The 20,502-nt window shown below is 39.4% G+C and overlaps 1 protein-coding gene across 5 annotated transcripts in view; it reads left to right on the top strand.

The window, feature by feature from the left end:
• Positions 1-20,292, top strand: part of MAMDC2 (MAM domain containing 2) — a 65,684-nt gene extending 45,392 nt beyond the window's left edge. For 3 of the 5 annotated variants that reach the window (XM_046905668.1, XM_003643015.5, XM_046905667.1), the window contains 7 exons: positions 1,553-1,699; positions 2,535-2,800; positions 13,060-13,153; positions 14,808-14,960; positions 18,463-18,722; positions 18,991-19,075; positions 19,380-20,292. In XM_046905668.1, coding sequence (XP_046761624.1) covers positions 1,553-1,699; positions 2,535-2,800; positions 13,060-13,153; positions 14,808-14,960; positions 18,463-18,722; positions 18,991-19,075; positions 19,380-19,441 — 1,067 coding nt within the window. In that variant the 3' untranslated portion in view covers positions 19,442-20,292. Of the gene's footprint in view, positions 1-1,552; positions 1,700-2,534; positions 2,801-13,059; positions 13,154-14,807; positions 14,961-16,771; positions 18,074-18,462; positions 18,723-18,990; positions 19,076-19,379 lie in introns of those variants that run through there. The other 2 variants (XR_005842805.2, XM_040655998.2) reach the window with 2 other exon arrangements.
• The last annotated feature ends 210 nt before the right edge of the window (positions 20,293-20,502 follow it).

Genomic DNA, 20,502 nt, shown 5'->3' on the forward strand with positions numbered 1-20,502 from the left:
GTTTGCAGTATGCTATGGATTGGAGCTGTGTGCTCGTTTGTGTTTTCTGTTTTTAAGATAGCTAATGTGCAGTGAGCCATGGAATATTACATAGTATTTTCTGCTGAGCCCTGATTTTGTTGTGGTTTAATAGCCCATGTGTAGATCCACTCTAACTGATGAAATTGATGGGCTCAGCTAAGAGCTTTGCTTACTAGCTCTGATTTGTATGTGTTTTTAGTTTGTGGGTTGTTTTTTGTTTTTCCTACTTGAGAAATGAATGTCAGTCATTTGCGTGATTGCTGAAATACATTTAGGTGCTGGGTAATCCTTCCAACTTACTTCCTGTTTCAAATTACTTTAAGTGGAGCTGTTAAAAAGCAAGAAATCTTCATTCTCCTTGTACTAAGCCACAGGGGTGTATATCAGTGAAGGGCTTGATAGTGGTCTAAGGGAGGGAAAAATACTAGAGTAGTATACTTACTCAGCAAGGGTTGGATCTAAAGATAAGTGCTTATGCTTCATGAGCCAGGTAGTATTCCCATTGTACTCTGGTGATGAATGCAGGGGCAGCGCTGCTACCTTCTTTTCTGTAGGCAGAGAAAGACACCTAGTTAGCACATAGTTCTGGCTAATCTGAGAATGAAGAACTGAAGATATCTCAAAACTTTGCTTGATCAGCTGAAGCTGATCACCTGTGTCCTTGCCACTGCCTAGGAGTCCTGCTTAGCCTCTGTGCAGAGGGGCCATGCATGCGGCTGTAGGGTGGTGCTTGCAGGGTCCAGACTGCTGACCTAGCCAAAAGTTGCACGATCACTTTGGATTTGTCCCCTCCCTCACTCAGCACCCACAGCAATCAGCTGAAGAGGCATTAAAGAGGTAGAGAATTTTTACTTAAAATAACCATTTTACTGCAGATCAAGAGAGAGCTGTCCTCAGGCCTTTTTAATAAACAGTGCAGCACTCTTTGCTGTAGAGCTAAAATGGTGGTCAATAGCCATGAGGTGGTACACAGCCCAAAGGCTATTTGACTTATATACCCAAAGCATGTATATACACACACGTTATGCATTACTACAAAATGGTTTTGAGAGAGGTGCTGTTCAAGAAAATTCTGAATGTTTCTGTTGGGAAGTTCCCTTGTGAACCAAAATGAAAATCTGACAGCTATGCACGTGTGCACACACTCACAAAAATTCTGTCCAAATCTCTTTTGAATAAGGGAGCAGGATGAAAACAGGTGTTTGAATGTCTTTGTGCATTGTGTCCTGAAGGAGAAATCTTTTAATGTCTATAATGTATTTATATTTTGTAGGGACTGTCAGAGAGGTTTTTCTTTATTTCCTCCAACAAAAATATAAGTAAATAGCATCCACTTGTGATAGAAAATAGATACCTTGAGGTCAGTGTGACTTTTCATCATATGCATGTAACACCTTTATGCATTCTTGTCTTCTGTAACGCAAAGATGAAACGGGATATAGAAATATATGAAAAGGCATAGTTGTGCTTTGAGTTCTTATGCTTGTTGTACCGTGCTCTTCTTCAGAGAACATATGCATTTGTCTTTTAGGAATTCTCTTCAATCCTGCTGATGCAGGCTGCAATTTTGAGGAAGATCTGTGTAATTTTTACCAGGATCACAAGGATGTCCCAGGATGGAGCAGAGTGAAAGTGAAGCGCAACGTGTATCGAGCAGGAGATCACACTACTGGGTTTGGTAAATCTGAACTCCTTTTCAATAGAAGAGTCAAACTGAATGTGAAAGCTAATGCGTTGTTTAAATTTTCACATTTCAGTAACGTCATTGGCACAATGGTTAGCTTGCCTTGCTGTAATTGCTTGTCATTGCATTCTGTCTGGGACTCTGGCTGTGTCTGACCCTGCATGCAAAGTGGCAGTGTCGCTGGTCAAAATGTCATGCAGGCCATAAATCAGAGTAACGTCACTGAGCTGCACTGATGTGCAGTCACTGCGAGTCCACAAAAACATGCAGGCAAATATGATAGTAGCATAATGCACTGATTTTAACGTAGAGGAGAGCTGGGCTCTTAGCTCTTCCAGGCATAGGACAGTTGGCGTCTTTGAGGGAAAAATGTGAAATTTTATGCAGTGAAACCACATAGTGAAAAGCCTGCCAGTAAGTTCTGAAAATGTCTTCTGCACTTGGTGTAGTGCTTTTCATTCATCCCCTTACATGGAGTGTTTCTGGTTATTACCTGTAGGATGAAGCCTCACCTGTTTCATAACATGCACTGTGTCCCACCCTTTATTCTTTGGTCTCAGAGCAGAATCTTTGAAATAGCTGGCCTTCCAGCAAGAGAATATTTCCATGTATATTTGAAGAGTGCTTATTTCTAGTAACTTACTCATGTACCTGTTTAGTTTGAAATAGCAAGTACGTTTTTAGAATAAAAATCTTATTTCCTTTCACTGTCCTTTTTCTGCCAGTAAAAACTTTCTAATGCTAAAGTCTGTTGCAATAACTGCTTTAACAGCAAACAAGCTATGCTAATTGTTTATTAGAAATACTCATTAGTTGCACTGTCTTGCAGGTTACTACTTGCTGGCAAACACAAAGTTTACATCACAGCCTGGGTACATTGGACGTCTGTATGGCCCAACCCTGCCAGGAAACTTGCAGTTTTGTCTGCGTTTTTATTATGCTTTGTATGGTTTTTTCAAAATGAGTGGCACCCTTGCTGTTTATATCTTTGAGGAGAATCATGTGGTTCAAGAGAAAATCTGGTCTGTCTTGGACTCTCCAAGGGGTGTTTGGACTCAAGCTGAAATCTCCTTCAAAAAACCGATGCCTTGCAAGGTAAGAGCCAGCTCTTTGTATCTGCAGTGTTGTAGATGGAGGTTTTCCTTGCCTTTTCCTTTCTGAGAACTCTCTTATCCAAGGAGTAAACATGAGCGAGCCGCCCCGGCAACATGAAATAAAGTTCCCTAGGCAGTGTGGTGGAGGAGTGTTCTTCTTTGCAGACTCGCTTCCATTAGCCCTGGTGAAGGGGCCCTGAAGCAGAAGCAGGACTTTGTGTCCTGAAGGGCAGTCATAGTATTCACGGAGGAACTGGGATGACAGCTGATTGTATCTTGGTATCTAAGTGCACTTGAAGTTCATGCATTTTTGTTTTTCTTGTTTTGTACGTCATTCCAATTGCCCTACTGAATTACAGACTGTAATTAAAAAATTCAGTGCTAGTTGAGGTTCTAGTTGGAATGGGAAGCGGATCCTACTTTCATCAGCATCCTACTTTTCAACAGAAGTCAGTGTAACTTAGAGCAGTAGACATCCAGTATTTGCAATATCTGGTTGGAGAGGCCATTTTGTTTTCTTAGCGAGCCATAATTAGTAATCGATTGGTAATGATGTAATATTTTATACCACCTCCTGAATAAGTGCTCAAGCTACTAATATTCCTCATCTGCACGCTTGTTTCAAAGATTCACTTTTCTCATGTGCCTCATACAAATCCGTGAGAGAGCGATTTCTGCATTATCCTGATTTCCGTCATGGTTTTTCACTATCTTTGAGTCTTCTGAGGAGAACCAGATGGATCACTACCTGAGATTACAAAGATAAATCCAGCTTTTGTTTTTCAGAATGGGATAACGCCATGCCACATACGAATGAAAGTTTTTGCTAGTGACTCTTTAAACAAAAGTCTTTCTGAATTATAAGTATCTTAAGCATTTCCCCCACTATAATTTTTGACACGAGGAAGTTATTTAATGTAACTTTTTTTGGAAAAAGAAAAAAGTTCTGCCTGAAAATAAGTGCACTGTACAAAGAAAGTTTAAGAGGAAAGTTGCTTCAGTGTGTTAGAAAGGAAATTTATACTATAATGAAAATCTAACTATAATTGTTATTATAAATTAATAATAACTGTTGGGTAATTTTCTCTAGCTGTCCATTAAGTTAAGAATAAATGTGGTTTTTTTGTTTATTTTTATATCTTTACACATAAAACATAACAATTTCTAATGCCCTTTCAACCCCTATAGGAAGAAACAATTTCAGAGTATTGTTACTGCCCAAAAACTTAGTGATAGAAAAGTCACTTATAGTGTCATCCCAAAATATTTGCAGAGAAGTCTATTTCTCTCTCGCCCTCTTTTTTCTTAAAAACAAAAAGTGAAAACATGAGAAAATGCTGGTTAAAAAGGCAAGCGCATATCATGCTTTTGCTATCTACTGTTTCAATTTTTTTTAATTGCTTCTAAAAAACTTCAGTAGCTTGAACAGTGTAACACCATGTATGAGTAGTGATGACAGCTGAACATGACTGTTAACACATGGTTTATAGCCTTGGAGGTGGCAGGTTTTTTTAGCACATGACATCTACAGGGAAAATCTTTTCCAATCTGGATTTATGAAGAACTATTTTTATGTTTTCCTAGAAATAAAAGTATCTAAAATACTAGAGAAGAAGCTTGCCTGGGATGGAAAGCTTTTAAACCTTTCTTTGAATTGAAGCTTTAATGTCTGTAGCTACTAGACTGCCTGGAGACAGTAATAGATGGGGAGAGCAGTACAGGTGAGAAGAATGAAGTCAAAGGAATATCCGCTCTGCTTCTGGGACCAAAGGTTTGCAGAAGAGAAGAAACACCATACTCTGCAGCAGTGGAATACTTTGGCCTCCGGCAATTCTCAAAAAACTGCATCAGGTTCTTCAGGTCTTTTGATGAGAAAGCCTTCTTTACCACAAAAACAAGCTGCAGAATGTTTCTGTAAAGGTTTCATTATTTAGATATTACAAAAGGTGAGATTTATGGGGCTTCAGAGAACTCTAGTTTTCAGCATTTCAGAATTTGGATGCCTCTTAGTAAAATAACTACGTATTTTGGGGAATTAAGCCTTAGCTTAGTCTGAAGCCTATTATCCTGCTGGATTATGGAACAGATCCTCCTGGAAGCTATGCTAAGCATGTGAAACAGGGTGGCGATATGGGACAATCAGCATGGCTTCACCAAGAGCAAGTGCTGCCTGACCAACTTTGTGGCTTTTTATGATAGCATAACCCTGCATCAGTGAACAAGGGAAGAGCCACTGATGTCATCCATTCGGACTTAAGTAATGCCTTTGGCACAGTCCCCCATAACATCCTTTTCTCCAAATTGGAAAGATATGAAGATATGGATTTTGTAGGTGGCTTGTTTGGTGGATAAGGAACAGGTTGCACAACTGTACCCAGAGGATAGTGGTCAAGGGCTCAGTGTCTGGATGGAGATCATTGACAAATGGCATCCATCAGGGGTCAGTACTGAGGCTAATACATTTTAATATTTTCATCAATGATACTGACAGTGGAATTGAGTGCATCATCATCAAGTTTGCAGATGACACCAGTCTGTGTGGTACAGTTGACATGCTTGAGGGATAGGATGCCATTCAGAGAGACCTAGGCAGGATCAAGGATTGGGCCTAGGTGAACCTCATGAGATTCAGCAGAGCTTCATGCAAGGTCTTGCAAGTTGGTTGTGGCAACACCCACTATCAGTACAAGAAACGGAGCAAAAGCACAGCCCTGCCAAAAAGAACTTGGGGTACTGGTGGATGGCAAACTGGATGTGAGTCAGCAATATGCCCTCACAGCCCAGAAAACCAACCTAATGCGTGTATAATGAGGACCTAAAGAAACAGCTGACAGGAAATAGTCACTTGCCATCCTCATTGTAGGCCTGTGGCAGAGATGCGTCAGAGCACATTTTGCCTGGCTACAAGGAGTAGTGTGAACCAGCAACTCAGGGATTACAGTTCTGGCTCTGGAGAGTGAAATGTCACACATGAGACCCGTATCTGCTCAGTGAACTTAACATCTCTTGTCCTGTTTCCTCCAACCTTAACTCATGTCCTTTGGTATCTCACAGATACATCTTCGTGTTTTCAGTCCTGTCTGGGAGGCGGCAACCCCCACTCACATTTTCCAACTTGTCTGGCCCCTCAACCTGTTCCATTTCTTAGCCTCAAATCCTGTCCATGTCCCACTCTCTTTGCCCTGCCTGTCCAAGTTCTTATAAATTCTAGGGTTTTTTTGCTTTTTAATTTAATTTAATTTAATTTAAAGTAACAAATTGAAAGAAAACAGAATTCTGGCACACAGACCAAACCCTTACACTTTTCATCCTCCTGCTCCAATGTCTAGTAGTGCCCAAGCCAAAGAATTTTTGAAATAGGGGCAAAATAATGCCTTTTTTCCTAGCCTTATTCTTGGAAATGATGGAAGTGTTTTGGCTTGAATCTTCCAAAACAAGCCTGAAGCAAGCACCCAGAATGGAAAATCTGAGCTGAAATCATTGCGTCTTGGGACTGTTAATAACAAGGGAAAATCTTTCAGTGGGGTGAGGTGGGATTAAAATAAGATGGAGCTCCCACCTTTTCTCTGGGAGATGTAGTGGTTCGTGTGACTATCACATTGTTTTCTGAGGTGCATCAAGTCTAGACCTAAGAAGGTGTAGGCATGCTCAGTAGTTTAGCTGGTCAAGTGCTTGGTTACTGGGTGCAACTTGTAGATTGGCTCAGTGACTGTGGAAACAGTAAACAGTCTCCTGGCTGCTCTTTAGTGGCTAGTGAGGTCACTGAGGTAGCAGTTATGTTACTTTGGCAAAGAAGTCCTGATGCTTGTAAAGCCAGAAAATACTTGAACATGTATGTCCTTCATCTTTCTTCCTAATATGAATATTACACCCAAGACTTTGAAAACAAAGCTTTAAAATCAATCTGATGTGCTTTAATTATGTGGGATTTGTTTTGTTTTGTTTTGTTTTTGCATCAGGCCAGTAAAATGGCTCAGATTTTCATCTTTTGGTTTGTGTAATGTTTTTTTGCAAGTTCTTTTGGAATTAGCTAACTGCAGTCTGGCACAGAGTGTTGGCTTGAGTTCTGTGAGCAGGAAGCTTGATGCTGGCCAACAGACTTGTATTACGCTTTCAAAATACCACGTTGAAAAAGTTAGGTGGGTATGATCCAACATAGCAAGTAATAAATGTTTATACGTACATTACATATATGCATACATATATGCGAACATAGTGCAAATACATATGTTATATAAAACTGGTGAGAAGGCAAGATGTTTAAAATCCCAATTCGTTTGTATCTAAGATGCTCTGTGTTTGAGTTAGTTTACACACCCATGATCCTTCGCATAACAAGTGTTTTTGTACTCTATAATACCCAAAAAATAAATGTGAGACAGAAGATCTTCCTAACAGTTGTTAAATTAAATGAAACTTGCCGTGCCTTGTCATATAAATATCATTAAGGCAGCATAAAAGTCTGACTCTGAAATTTTTAGAATCTTTTGATCTGATTGAATGAACTGAAACTGATTTTCCAGGCTAATACATGGCAGGGGAAGGTCAGTACTAACTGAAAGACAAATTCACACAAGCCATGCACAGCGTGGAGATATTTGCATGCATCATGTAACGTGAATTAAAATTTTAGTCTTGTGTGTGTGTGTGTGTGTGTGTGTGTGTGTGTGTGTTCATACACAGCCATAGAAAGATCTCCCTTTTAAGCAACTAAGAACGAAGTCTAGAAGTCTGTATTAAAATGAAGTTTTGAGTGCAGGTTGATCTGCTTACTTTAGTTCTGTTCATTTCTGCTAGATCTGATTCACCTTTCTGGTGCCCTAGTTTTATAAAGCGAACATCTCATGTTGTTTATTCATTCATGCAACTTCTTGTAGTGTTAAAACACTGCTATAGAGTTTGAAAGAGTTAAAAAATGAATAGTGAATCCTTGAGAAGATAGTTGGCGTCATAATAGCCTACTCTGTTTGCCCAGAGCTAGTTGTGGCAGTGCTTCTTGGGCTTTTATTCTTTTAGTCTGCTTTTCTTCTCTGTTTTTTTCTCATTCTCTTTCCTTGAGTTCACCTGTTCATTTTCACCCACCGTCCATAACCAATCTTAGTTGCAGTTGTGAGAATGTGAATCATATGAATGAGTGTTGCACTTCAATAGTTATGTGTTTTAAAACTAGTGAAAGGAAGAGGACTTTTAGGGAATCACTAGGCATTGAAATCCTTTGCCACAAGATACTTTGAAGGCCAAGAACACATTTTAAAAGGAATTGGGAAAATTCATGGAAAATGGACTTTGCAGAGACCAGTACACGCAGTGGTACAAGTATGAGCTCCAATTCAGCAAATGCTTTAGATATCTAGGAGCTGAACATATGTTAGCTAGGTACAAATGGCCTTATGGTTGATTCATTTCTTCTACGGTTTTCCTTAAACATCCATTATCAACTCTCTGCCTTCCTGTGCCATGATATGAGGGTCTTTGCACCTTTGTTCTCTCTTTTCACCTGTGGCAATGCTCATGAAATGAGTAGTAGTCTTAATCTGTATTGATGAAATTAATTAATTCTTGGATTTCTCTTTGCTGCTAATAAGTTTGTGTCTTCTATTTGTCCATCAGAATCATAGGTAAATGACTAATGCAGGATGCCATAAACTCCTAGATTGCTATGGCTAGCTCAGCAGTATGAAGGACACAGTTTTCCAATTATGTATAAGATAGAAGAGGGCTGATATCTTAGTCTTCACTGAAAACTCTCACTTGTGCCAAATAAAGGTGTTTTTTTCAAGTGCTGTTCTAACACAACTCTTGATCAGTACTTCTGTGATAAAACAGACAGTTTAAAGAGTACTTAACTGACATTTTCCTTTTTTTTTTCTCAGTTTTTGTTCTGGGTAACTAGTATTGTAATATTACTATGCCACACCATCAATAAGATTCTTCAGTCTAAAGGTGAGAACCTTTCTTTCCCTCTTAGAAGAAAAGAGCCAAGGAACCAATTTTTTTGAAAAGAGAATAGAGCTGTAATAGGAGATTACTGGAGATCTAGGAGGAGTCTCGCGGACAGTGAAGGATATCAGTGTCCCACGTGCACTGTTTGCAGGGTTAGGGTTAGTCCAGTCTCTAGCAGACGTGAAATAAATGTAGCATTAATGCTCCATGGCCTTAGCCTATTCTGTCAGGTGTATGTGGCTCTTTCACCAGTTCATTCCTGCAAACCATTTGCCTTTGCATAACAAAGGTTTTAAAAAATACCAGTTCAAATGTCAGGCTTATTACCAATGCTATTCCATTATGTATGTAGGTATTTTCATGATCTATTATTTTTCCCACTGGAGAAATGATAGATGCTAATATTATTTACATGGCAAGAAACTGAACTTGCATGGCAAGTGCCATTTTAAATCAGTTCATTTAAAATGACACTGGAGATTGCAGACATTCTAACTTTGGCTTAGAATATTTCTGCTGCTGAAAAATGAGTCTGTACTGTTCAAGCCAAGTAGAAACAAGCCATTTAAAATCTAGTTTAATCAAAAAAGTAGTTAAAAATAATTTGGGCTACATTGATAACATTTGTATGAAACAGCCCTGGGGCAGTCAGCACGGTGCACTGATTCCATCTGCCAGGACTGGTGGTGTGCATATATAGCTGTGCATTACTATAAATGACTGAAGAGTTAGACTCACTGTTTTGTAAAAACATCTTGACTGCTTCTTTGTGTCGCACTTTTGTTTTGGATGCTCAGATTGTTTTTGGATTTCATAATGCAGGGTTTTGTGTCACTCCGAGGAAGCTATAACAGTTGCTCCTCACAAAAACTGACTCAGTCAACCAAAACATCATTATAATTGCTTATTTCACGGATTCTGAGTGAATCTAAATAAGTGTCCAAGTGAGAGAATGAGTTCTGTATCTATACAGACAAAGAGTATGTAGTTTAAACATAGGAATGTTCAGCAGGATAAAATCAGGTAAATTAATTTTCTGCGGAGGCTCAGGTTGGTTTTCAGACACTGGATTTGGCTGTTGTCCCAGCTTATCTTTTCTTAAAATAATATATATTTCAGCTGGTCTGGTTTTCTGATTGAGCAACAGTTCTACTATCTTGGGATAAAGAAGAAGGGATCTGAGAGCATCGTTTATCCTTTTGTCTTTTTCTCAGTCCAGCTCCCTCCAACCCTCTTTTTTATAAATTTCCCAATTTTCTCCTTTGCACTTTTTTTTGCATGCCCTACTCCTTCTCTTCCGAAAGAAGGTGCATTTCATATCCATACATTTGGCTCACAGCAACTTGTAGAGATGCAGAGAGGTAAGGATTGGAAATCCTTTCACCCTAACTCTGTCTAAGGCATGACCTAACAACATGTAATAAAAGAAGTGAAAACTCGCTAATTCTACCAGTTGTTCTCGTTTGGTGTTGCTCCTTACTCATATAGTCTAAGATACGTTGAAAGAGTTGATCATTGATACTTTTGGTTGTGCATGCCAGGAATGTTGATTAAGCGCTGCAAAATATCAACCTCAGCCTCCAGAAATCAAGGCGATGATTTGGATGGAAACAAATAGCCTGAGTATGTCTTCTTCCTGGTACAAGAGAAAGATGTGAGATGAAAACGTGTTTTATTTTCTCAGTAACACAGGCAATAACCGCCTGCATTTGATAATGTTTTTAATTTATCCTCCAAGATAGCGTGCAAGTCCAGAAGATTTATTACATTTTGAAACAGTCAGTATATTGTTCAGTTGTCATTTTTTATGAAAAGAGGAATGAGAGGAGCACAAAGATCCCCTTATTCTCTTCTCCAAGGTATGAGATAACTTCATAAGAGATTATTTTTGGAAGAACTGACCTAGGAAGTATTCCACCAATATAAAATGAGCAAATGTAAGGGACCATAAGATGTATATGTAAAGACCATAAGACCGTAAGGTTCAGAAATATGATGTGGGGTGAAAGTGAGTGGCTGAGCGAAATCTGAATTGATAGAATTTTGGGGCGCAAAGTTCACATGCACTGAAACAGGCGTTTAAGAAAAAGATGAAAACAATTAAAAAAAAAAAAAGGCATTTAGGACAAAAGAAGAGTGAATAGATCTGATCTGTGAAGAAAGATATTTTCTACATCATTGCTTAAAACTAAATTGAGAACATAACAACAAGATCAGCCAAGTGCACAATGAACAACGTTAGCATGTAACGCTGTTGCTAATATTGGAAATGCTGCATGCCCAAGCGCTCATTCCTCCTTGCCACCCCTGCGCAATTATAACGTCTTCTCATGGCAGCATGTCACCCAGTACCACAAAACGGAAGCAAAGAACTAGTAATGCTAATGGTGGAGATGACAAAACCAAGCAAGTTCACACATGTCGCTGAAGCAAACTATTGCCTTATACAAAGGGTGCACATTCAGCGGCCTTTGACAGAGCGAGTTACTGTTGTGATGCTTTAAAAATGGAGCTCTTTCTGCAGGATCCAACGGGTAATTACATACCTTGTATGGAACAAATTATTGTAATTTAAGAATAAAGAACTTGATCCTGCTCCCAATGATGTCAATAGGAAAACATCAGTTAGAACATGATTCCACAGTGCGGAAATGTTGTTTCACAAACGAGGACTGACCTCACCCCTTCATGTGTGGTTTTCTGAAGATCCATGGGTTTAGGACTATAATATGTCTTTAGTTTAATACAGTGTTCACCAGAATGCATTTATTAACAGTCTGGTGAATGACGTCCACTCGACGTAATTATTTATTGTATTCTTTATTCCACGAGATGCTACTGTGCTTTTTAACAAATTATGCCTGTTTCTTGAAAGTGACCTTACAAATTAGGTAATGGTCTTTGCCATATTGAACCTTAAGACAGGGAGAGCAGACCTACAACAAAGCATGTGCGACCACTCCTAGGCCAGTACACAGAACAGCTGTGCATGCTGTGCTTGGGCAGTCCACAAGTCCATACCTTTTGAAGGACAGATAATCCTCATTACCGGCGTTGGTAGCACTGAATGTAAAATGGTTTTGAAAATTGGTCTGTGCAGGGCAGCGTAGCTCATAGACTCTTCAAAGGCTGTTTTATATGTAGATAGGTAAATAAATATGGCTAAGCAAAGCAGTCTATAAAAATCCTGTATAATTACTATATTGAAGGTGTTTACCAACCCTGCTAATAGAGGATATATCAGGTAACGCATAAAGTACAGTCTGTTCCCATCAGCATGAAACTGTCAATCATCATTCAAGCTCAGGTAAGGTAGCTGAGATGTTTACAGTTGTTCCAGAATATTAATATATTGGAAGGGACATTCATCTGTCACCAGTCACTAGCACAGACCTCATCACAAAGGAATTGGTCTGAAAAGCTCCACCCAAATTATGGTCATAACCTCAATGGCCAGACAGATGGTTTGCAGTACTTGGGCAAAGAAAACTGTTAGCAGTATTTTCACAAAATAAACCTTATTGTGTCTCGTGTAATTTGAACAGCTCTATGTTACCCCTGGGAGAAAGGCAGCCGGGAATCTTACAGTTTTAGTGGTTTCTCTGCATCTTACTTTGCCATTCTGTGAGTGACTTGTATTTTCCATGGCAGAATTAATGTGTAGTCAAATAAAACATCTTGGATACCATTCTTAATCTTCACAAAACCCAGATAAACACTGTGAGTGATACTTAGCGTTTTCATCCTGCTTTATGATATTGTGGCCTTGTGTCATTTCTGAAGAATCCCATTTTGTGCAGTAGTTTCACCTCGTTTCCTGGTGTTCTTTGCAGTTTGTCTGGGCCATCCCTGTTGTCCACCACTCTGCATTACTCTTTGAAATTTGTCTTTCCATGGATAATACCTGCTGGTTATAAGGACAGGATGGCTGAGGACCTTAGGCTGTTAATGCTGTTATGTTGGAGATGTAAAAATAAAAAAAAAAACAACTTTAGTGAGTCATCCTTTGACATGCTCTAAAGAATACTCACTTTCCTAGTAAAATGTCAACCATATACAGAAATATATCACTTGACTATAAAAATGGGAAGGCACTTTATATTTAATGAAATTATCTAAAATCCACTGTATTTTACATCAGTCAGTCATCTATGCGCTACTGGTATGTGCCAAATCAAAGTTAACTGATCATTTCTGTACCGTCGATATTAAATCATTGCAGCATTTGGAAAAAAAAAAAAAAAAAAGCTAAATTTTCAGCCTTTAAACAGTGCCAGCTTTTGTTGGAGATACGTGAAATTTTCTTCATTATTGCAGGTTGTCTTTGTGAGTTGGTGTAAGAGCTTCTGGGACTGTGGACTTGTGGCACTGGATGATATATCACTGAGCCTGGGAAGCTGCCAGGCTGCTGGTAAGACCATGTATATTTGTTGTCCAACAGCTGCTACTTTATACCCTTCTTAATAAGAACATATCTTATGCCATCATTTTCCAAGCTTTTCCTACAGCTGGCTTCATTTCACTGTTGTTGTTTTTGTTGTTGTTGTTTGTGTGCTTGTTTTTCAGTAGGAATTGCATTAATCCGATTTTTGGAGTATCATACATAGAGTGAAGACCAGATTTTGTTAACTCCTAATTAACTTCACCGCCTCCAGTGCAGCTGTATATGAGGGATGACACCTTCAAAAGCATACCTCTTTATAAAAAGCAGTCCAACTGGCAGGGGGAGCAGTTTTCAGTTGCACCGGGAGACCAGAAATACACACAAAAGCGCAAATTTCAAAACACAACATTGTTCCTTTTGCCCAGAAATACAGTTGTGTGAGGCCAAGATACAGTCCCTTATGTGAGCTGAAGCTCTGTAATGAACACAGATAAGAGGAGTCCAACTCTCCACCCACAGCGGGAGGAATTCAGTGCTTCTGAGTGAGTCTTTACCCTCTGATATGCACAGGGTAACCCCTCTGAACTCACTCACATTCCCTCTTCTGGGGCTTTTTGAGGTTTGATAATGCAACGATTGTATCCTAATTTGGAAGCGGTTCTGATGAGACAGGCACAATGCATAATCCCATGCATTTCTGGAGCACAGCCACGCCTTTGAAATGGTGATGAGGCAGAATGACCATGCCATTTATACTGCCGTGCAGTAATAACTATTTTATGACCTGTTCTGATCGGATTCATGCATCCAAGCAGGTAGTGCCGTCACTGAGGAAGGGCGAGTCACATGTACAAAGCTACATAGCTTTTTTCTAAAGTATTTCCAACAGTTGCCTATTTTATGTCTCTGTAGCTCCTAAGAAAGTTGTAAATGAGCTGAAGGTGCAGAGCTGATACTTAGATGCATAGTCATGCTGGCACTTGTCACTGGTGGCAGCAAAAACCCACCCTTGGTATGCGAGGTGTGAATGCTCCCTCCTTGCCAAGAGGGAAGGCAGCTCACGGTGCCTACTCTTGAAGCACAAATTCAAGTTGTAGCAGAACAGCTGGCAGAAACTTCTTTATTATCATGCTGGCACGAACTCGAATTCTTGGCGTACTTCCTTCTACATCATCTAATGGGGCTGTAACCCTGAAAATACTCTAGTAATTGCAGCTCTGCAGTTTGTTGTATGTGGTGGTGGCATCGGATGCCAGGGCAATACGGCAGGGCTCAGTGTGGCAGTTGATTTCAGATCACAGAAACCTCTTTCTGTGGCTGAATCTGTTAATGCACGTTACACGTTCTGGAGCTCATTAAACTGCCCTGAGTGCCAAAGGAGTGAAGGAAATGAGGCTGGTAGAGCCCTTTTGGAGGAAGAGCTACAATAAACCGTATAAGATGTTTTATAGGATGCTAGTAGATGTTAATAAGCCTGACTAAGGCACAAATTTCCCCAGAGCTGTGAAGAAAATGAAATTAAATCCTGTATTTCAGTTTGGAACTGACTTTGTAGGCTTGTGTCTAATCTGTTGCTATGTAAACAAAAGTGATCTCAGCAGAAGCAGTACATTGTTTGTGTCATCTCTCCATACATCTGTCTAATATATTTGCAGTTTTAAACAATAACATCTCGTTATAGATCTCTTGCCACCCTCTCCTGGTGAGTGTACTTTTGAAAAAGATGAGTGTATGTTTACCCAGAAGAAGAGAGGTCGTGGGAGCTGGCAAAGGAGGCGGGGTCCGACTCCCACCTCTTACACTGGACCAAAGGGGGACCACACTACCGGGGTAGGTGAGTTACGCTTCACATTGAACTTTCTGAACAGAGATTAAGAACTGATCAAAATACTTTGAGATGGTAACTTAGAACACAGGAAGTTTTTACTTCTTTATTCAGAGCAGTTATTGATCAAATGCAGTAAACAGGTTTTGTTTGGACCCTCCAGTGCTTTTGAGAATGCGATGTTTAATCTGCATGCCAAGTGGAGAATTCACTCTTCATGTCCCAAAGTAGCCCTTTCCTTTGGGAGAAAAAAGCACAGGGTAGCTTTCCTGGCCCTTCAGAAGAGCTGTCTTCCAACCCTTAGCTTATGTGAATATTCCCTAAAGCAGAAATGCAAACAAGTAGGTAAACCTCAGCTCTTCTGCATGAGCACCTTCCTAGTTGAACTTAGAAGAAAACTTGGGTAATACAGGAGCAGTCCCACAGGTCCTTTATCTTAAAAATCTGTTCCATCATTCCACTTCACTCTTTGTACTGTGCCATTTTACTCTTTGAAGGACTTAAGTGAATGAAGCCCCCATCAGCATGAGTGAGCTCACAGGAAACTGCATCCAAGCTGTCCCCCCAGCCGTCATTACCTTTGCAAATTACAAATTGCATTACTATGCTGGGCACTTGTGTTCCTGCAGAAGAAGACCTCAGCAATGCTTCCAGTGGCTCTGGTGTAAGATGAGGCTGCCCTAAGGCTTGTGAACTTCAAATGCTTATGTGTGCTTCAAAAGACTTAGGGTGCTTTGTATTTCCCCTCATCCACAAGGGAAGATATTCATTCAACAAGGAGCAAAGTCAGTGGCAGACAAGCTGACTCACTCACTGTGGCTATCAACCTGGTCTGCTCAAAATTTTATCTGGGCTATTAAAGCAGTCGACCTGTTAAAAATGCTACCAAGAACTACTATTACTCTGTCAGCTGTGACTGAGTGTAAATCACATCCAGCATAGTTATTTCAGTTGTGCATCTGAAATCTTGCTCTGTGCAAGCTTTATTGATAAGAGTTGTGCCCTATTTCTGATCTCTTTACCTAAAAACATGACGTTGTGTGTGTTCAGCAAAATGTCCCTTTCCTGTCTCCTAGCAAAATCTCTGTTATAGCTGCACCCTCAGCAGGGTATGGACATCAACTACAGAGACAGATTTGTGATGTCTAGGGCTGCACAGCCAAAGTCTTGCATGTGGAATTGAGAATGCAGATGGGAATGTTTCAGTTAGTATTGAAATTTCAGAGTGCCAAGAAGTTACGTACTTCCACTGTCAGTTATAAACAGTGAAGATTCTAGGTAGAAAAAAATCGTAACTTCATAGATAAGCTTTAAAGCTTGAAATTCCTCTTCCATGTTCTGAAATAAAAATGAGAAGCTTCACGTACAAACCTGAGCACATTCTGCCCAGCTCTGTTGGCTAAGTGATGCAAATGAAAAATGTAGTCTAAGTATGAAACAAGAACATTTTCCCAGTAATGACACCTTAGTGCTGTGGAATGATTTTCAGAAGGGAATCTTGAAATTCTTGTCACTTTTCCAATGCAACATTTGAAAAACTGTCACATTTAGGAATTGAACTAATTTTCTTTAAGTCTTTGTTACCACACTGCCCAGCTTTTCTGCATCAAGTAGGTGTGTCATAACAAACCTCGAAGTAAGGGAGAATTTTTCCTACTAGTCTTTGAAGTTTATTTGAGAAGGTTGTTTTGAAATGTGGGTGACATACTTGGAGAGGCACGTGTAGGCCATGTCTGTACCACCTGCAGTCTCTTCTGCATAATATAACCTAAAAAGAATGAACCACAGTAAAAATGTTGATGCATGAATTGTTTTTGTAGGTGACTGAAACTCAGTTCTGTAAAGTGATTCAGCATTCAGGTTTGCATTTTTTTTTTCTTTTTTTTCTGGGGATTTTCCCTAGGTAATACCATTTTTCCTCTTTCAAATACCCAATATTCTAGCTCTCCTGTTTCCAAAGACAATATCCATCTCCTTACAGGAGCAACACATTAGAAGAGTTTCTTGCAGAAGGAAAAGAATGTGTTTCTTAATTTCTAAGGCAGAAACTGACTTCAGACCCATTTTCAGTTTATATATTTTACTAAGCATTGTGAGACTGAAGAAGGATAGTTTGTACTCCTGGCGAAGCAAGAGAATCTTTTAAGCTTGGCCTGTGACAGGAAAACATATTTACAGCAACATAAACATTTATTCGTTGTATCATGCATTTGCAGTGAAATGTGCTGTAGAAATATGTGGATTCAAATTCACACAAAAGAGGAGCTAATATAGTCTTTCCAACAGTTTCTAACATGATTCAGGCCTTAGAACTAAAGGACATAGACTACTATGCTATAGTGTGAGCTGTAGGTTTTGATTTTTAACTCAGATAACTATCAAGCATAGTGGTATCAAAATTTGCAGAGCCACTTGCACGAGGTTTGGAATAAATAACGTAGGGAATTGTCCAACACACTGCAGCAAATGGTCGTTTCTTTACAGATCTGCAACTGCAGATACTCATCCTTTTCACCCTTTCTCTCTAGTGCTGCAGACCACCGCACTACAGCCCTGCCTAGAGGATGACTTCAGCATGGGTTTGTTTAGGTAACAGGGCTTTCAGGATCCTGAGATAGATCTGCCGGCTGCCCTTGCTGTTCTCAGTCTTCCTCCTGCTTCACTGGTCCTCACGATGCTCCTCCCTGCTGGGGTCCATCTCGAGTCCTGCAGTTGCAGTCGCAGGACAGCATTTCCTCTCCAATGCGACCAATGGGGAGCAGTGGGGCTGTAGGAAGGGTTGCTGCAAAGTCTGGATTCAGCACCTGCTGGTGGGGTGTACTTCTCACAGCACAAAACTGCTGCCACGTGCAGCAGGTGGGATGTGGGGATGTTTTTCAGTCTTACGATACACCTCAGCTTGGACCTTTCCTTAGTTGGAAATCACTAAATGATGGATCTCGGAGAGGCAGGGGGAATAAGTTGTCTGCCAGCAATTAATGGCTAATTTTTCCAAAGATCAGAATTCGTGACAATTTCTCACTTATTTGTGGATTCTAGGTCATCCAGTTTTACTCACTCATGTCTTTGCATCTTGATCACAGAAGGAAAATGTTACTGATGCCGTATGTGATTTCAAAGAGGTACTTCAGCTCATGTGCTTTGTTAATAGCACTGGCTCCTACACCTAGCCTAAACAAGCATATTCCTGGTTTCAGAACGAATATGGTTTGTTTTCTTACGTTGCATTGCTTTCTGATGTTGCATATTTCACTGGATATAAAATGGTTGTTTTTTTTTTTTTTATAAGTCTTCTTATATTAGCATTCACAAACATTTTAATTACTGCAATACACAACCATTACAGTATTGCAAATACTGCAATTCACAGGTACAGCAAATAGTTTATCACGTAATTTTCCTTCTCAAAAATTTCAGTCATGGGTTTTTGTGTCGTGAGCACATCGCGCTAATGAACGGGTTGGGAGAATGTATTCTTCTTTATTAATATTTGATTGTGTGTCTTTTTAAGGGTACTACATGTATATAGAGGCATCCAACATGGTCTACGGACAGAGAGCATACCTAATCTCAAGATCACTGAGAGGAACCTCTGGAAAACAATGCTTGACATTTTTCTATCACATGTATGGAGCCGGGACTGGATTATTAAGTGTTTATCTAAAAAGAGAAGGTGATGATGAAGATATTCCTTTGTGGAGGAGGACAGGGGAACAAAGCATCTCGTGGCTAAGGGCAGTGATAGAATATGAAAGTGGTAGAAACTACCAGGTAAGAAAAAACAATCGGTGGTTTGTAATAGAGAAGTATCCTACCAAACTGAGAACAAATCTGTTCCCTTCAGCATAATACATATCTGAAGTCTGTGACCAAGGAAGTTAGTCCAGTAATGCAGTATGGAAGTGTTGTTCCAAGAACAGGGCTTTCAGGACACACTATATCCCTGACCGGACAGTATGGCTTTTGGGGGGAGGGGTTGTTCTTTCAGCCCTTCCTTCTAGGTGGGGTATCCATGAAAAGCTATGTCTTATCTTTACAGATTATTTTTGAAGCAATCCGTGGGGTGTCGATTAGAAGTGACACAGCTATTGATGATATTCTCTTCCAAGCAGGACCCTGTTTAGGTAAGTTTAAGCTTTTCTTACGAGACATCTAGCAAGTCACATGGTGTTTTTTTGTACTCAGACGGGCAGTATGTCTTTCCTTGAAGCCCCTCTGAACGGATCTGCATTTATTATCATGTTGCTATTCATGTAGAATTTTTACTAACACGTGGAACCATTCTTCAGAATTTGGTCTAGTAAAAATCTTGTAGCACTTTTTAAAAGCTGTATGGCGGTTCCATTTAAGTCCAACACAGTAATTACATTTTGTCTTACATATTAAAAAGTACTAGCATTTACAGCACTTCCCCTTTCTGTATTCTAGAAGTGGAAGAAATTCAGTTCTCATCAGGCTATCCAGACAGCTTAAATGAAATTGAGTATTAAATACAGTCTGCTGAAAGGAGGGGAATGCGTAGAAAGCTTTTGTGTGAGAAACTGCACAGCGGCCTGCTTCAAAATGTGCTTTAAGTGAAGACTGGACTCATTTGGATATTCATCCAAGTGCAGGAAAAACTCAGAGCACTCATGTTCCTCGCCTTTGCAATGAAATTATTGACTCAGGGCTTCTTAGACTGTTTTTTAATTTTTATTTTTTTCTCTTCTGCATGAGGTTATCAATTATTCTATAAGGGCTTCCCGTTTTGCACAGATCATTCAACACAGTATTTTAGTGCTTTATTTTGTGTAAATCTTTCTGGTATATAGGTAAAAAGAGGAGAGCAAAGGTGCACAATTAAAATCTAATATTGTGTTATCTTAAATCTGCATTCAGTGAATGTTTTGTGTTGGGTACAGAATGGCTTTATGTTAAGGAAATAATAAATACTTTAAGAGAATAAAGAAAATACTATTAGATACTACTAATATCCTACAGGCTAAGTGCAATTATTCATAAGACAATTCTCTCTGGGAAACTCTTAACACTTTGCTGGTAATTTTTGTGTTTTTGTATTCTTTTACTATAAGAAATATATTTGTCATCCTTAGCAATAAGAAGCCCACTTCTCATGTTTCAGTATAAATCAGTGTAACCTACTGCCAGATAAAACAGTTCGTACACTCACAAAGAATGTACTCACACTTTACCCAACCACAATGCCTTGCAATTATATTAATAAGATATTGAATTCACACGACTTGTTAATTTTGAAGACCTTTTTTTTTTTATATATATATTTGTGTTTGAAGTTTTGTTTTGAAAACATTAAAACTTCCTAATAAAATGTAACTGAAAATTGTCTGCTTCAGACTTCAGTTATTGGAGCAATGAAGAACTGAACTTAATGTAATAGCCTGCATTTGTTGTTGTGAATGTGAAAAAGTGAAGAGCATGGGTTGTGTAACACAGAAAGTGGTTTCATCTACTACAGGAAGTTCCTGTAAAGACCCACAGAAGCGATTCTAACATTCAATATATCATATCTAACATTCAAGATTCTAACATT

Source organism: Gallus gallus, chromosome Z (genome assembly GCF_016699485.2).
Source record: "Gallus gallus isolate bGalGal1 chromosome Z, bGalGal1.mat.broiler.GRCg7b, whole genome shotgun sequence".
In the NCBI taxonomy this organism is placed as follows: Eukaryota; Metazoa; Chordata; class Aves; order Galliformes; family Phasianidae; genus Gallus; species Gallus gallus.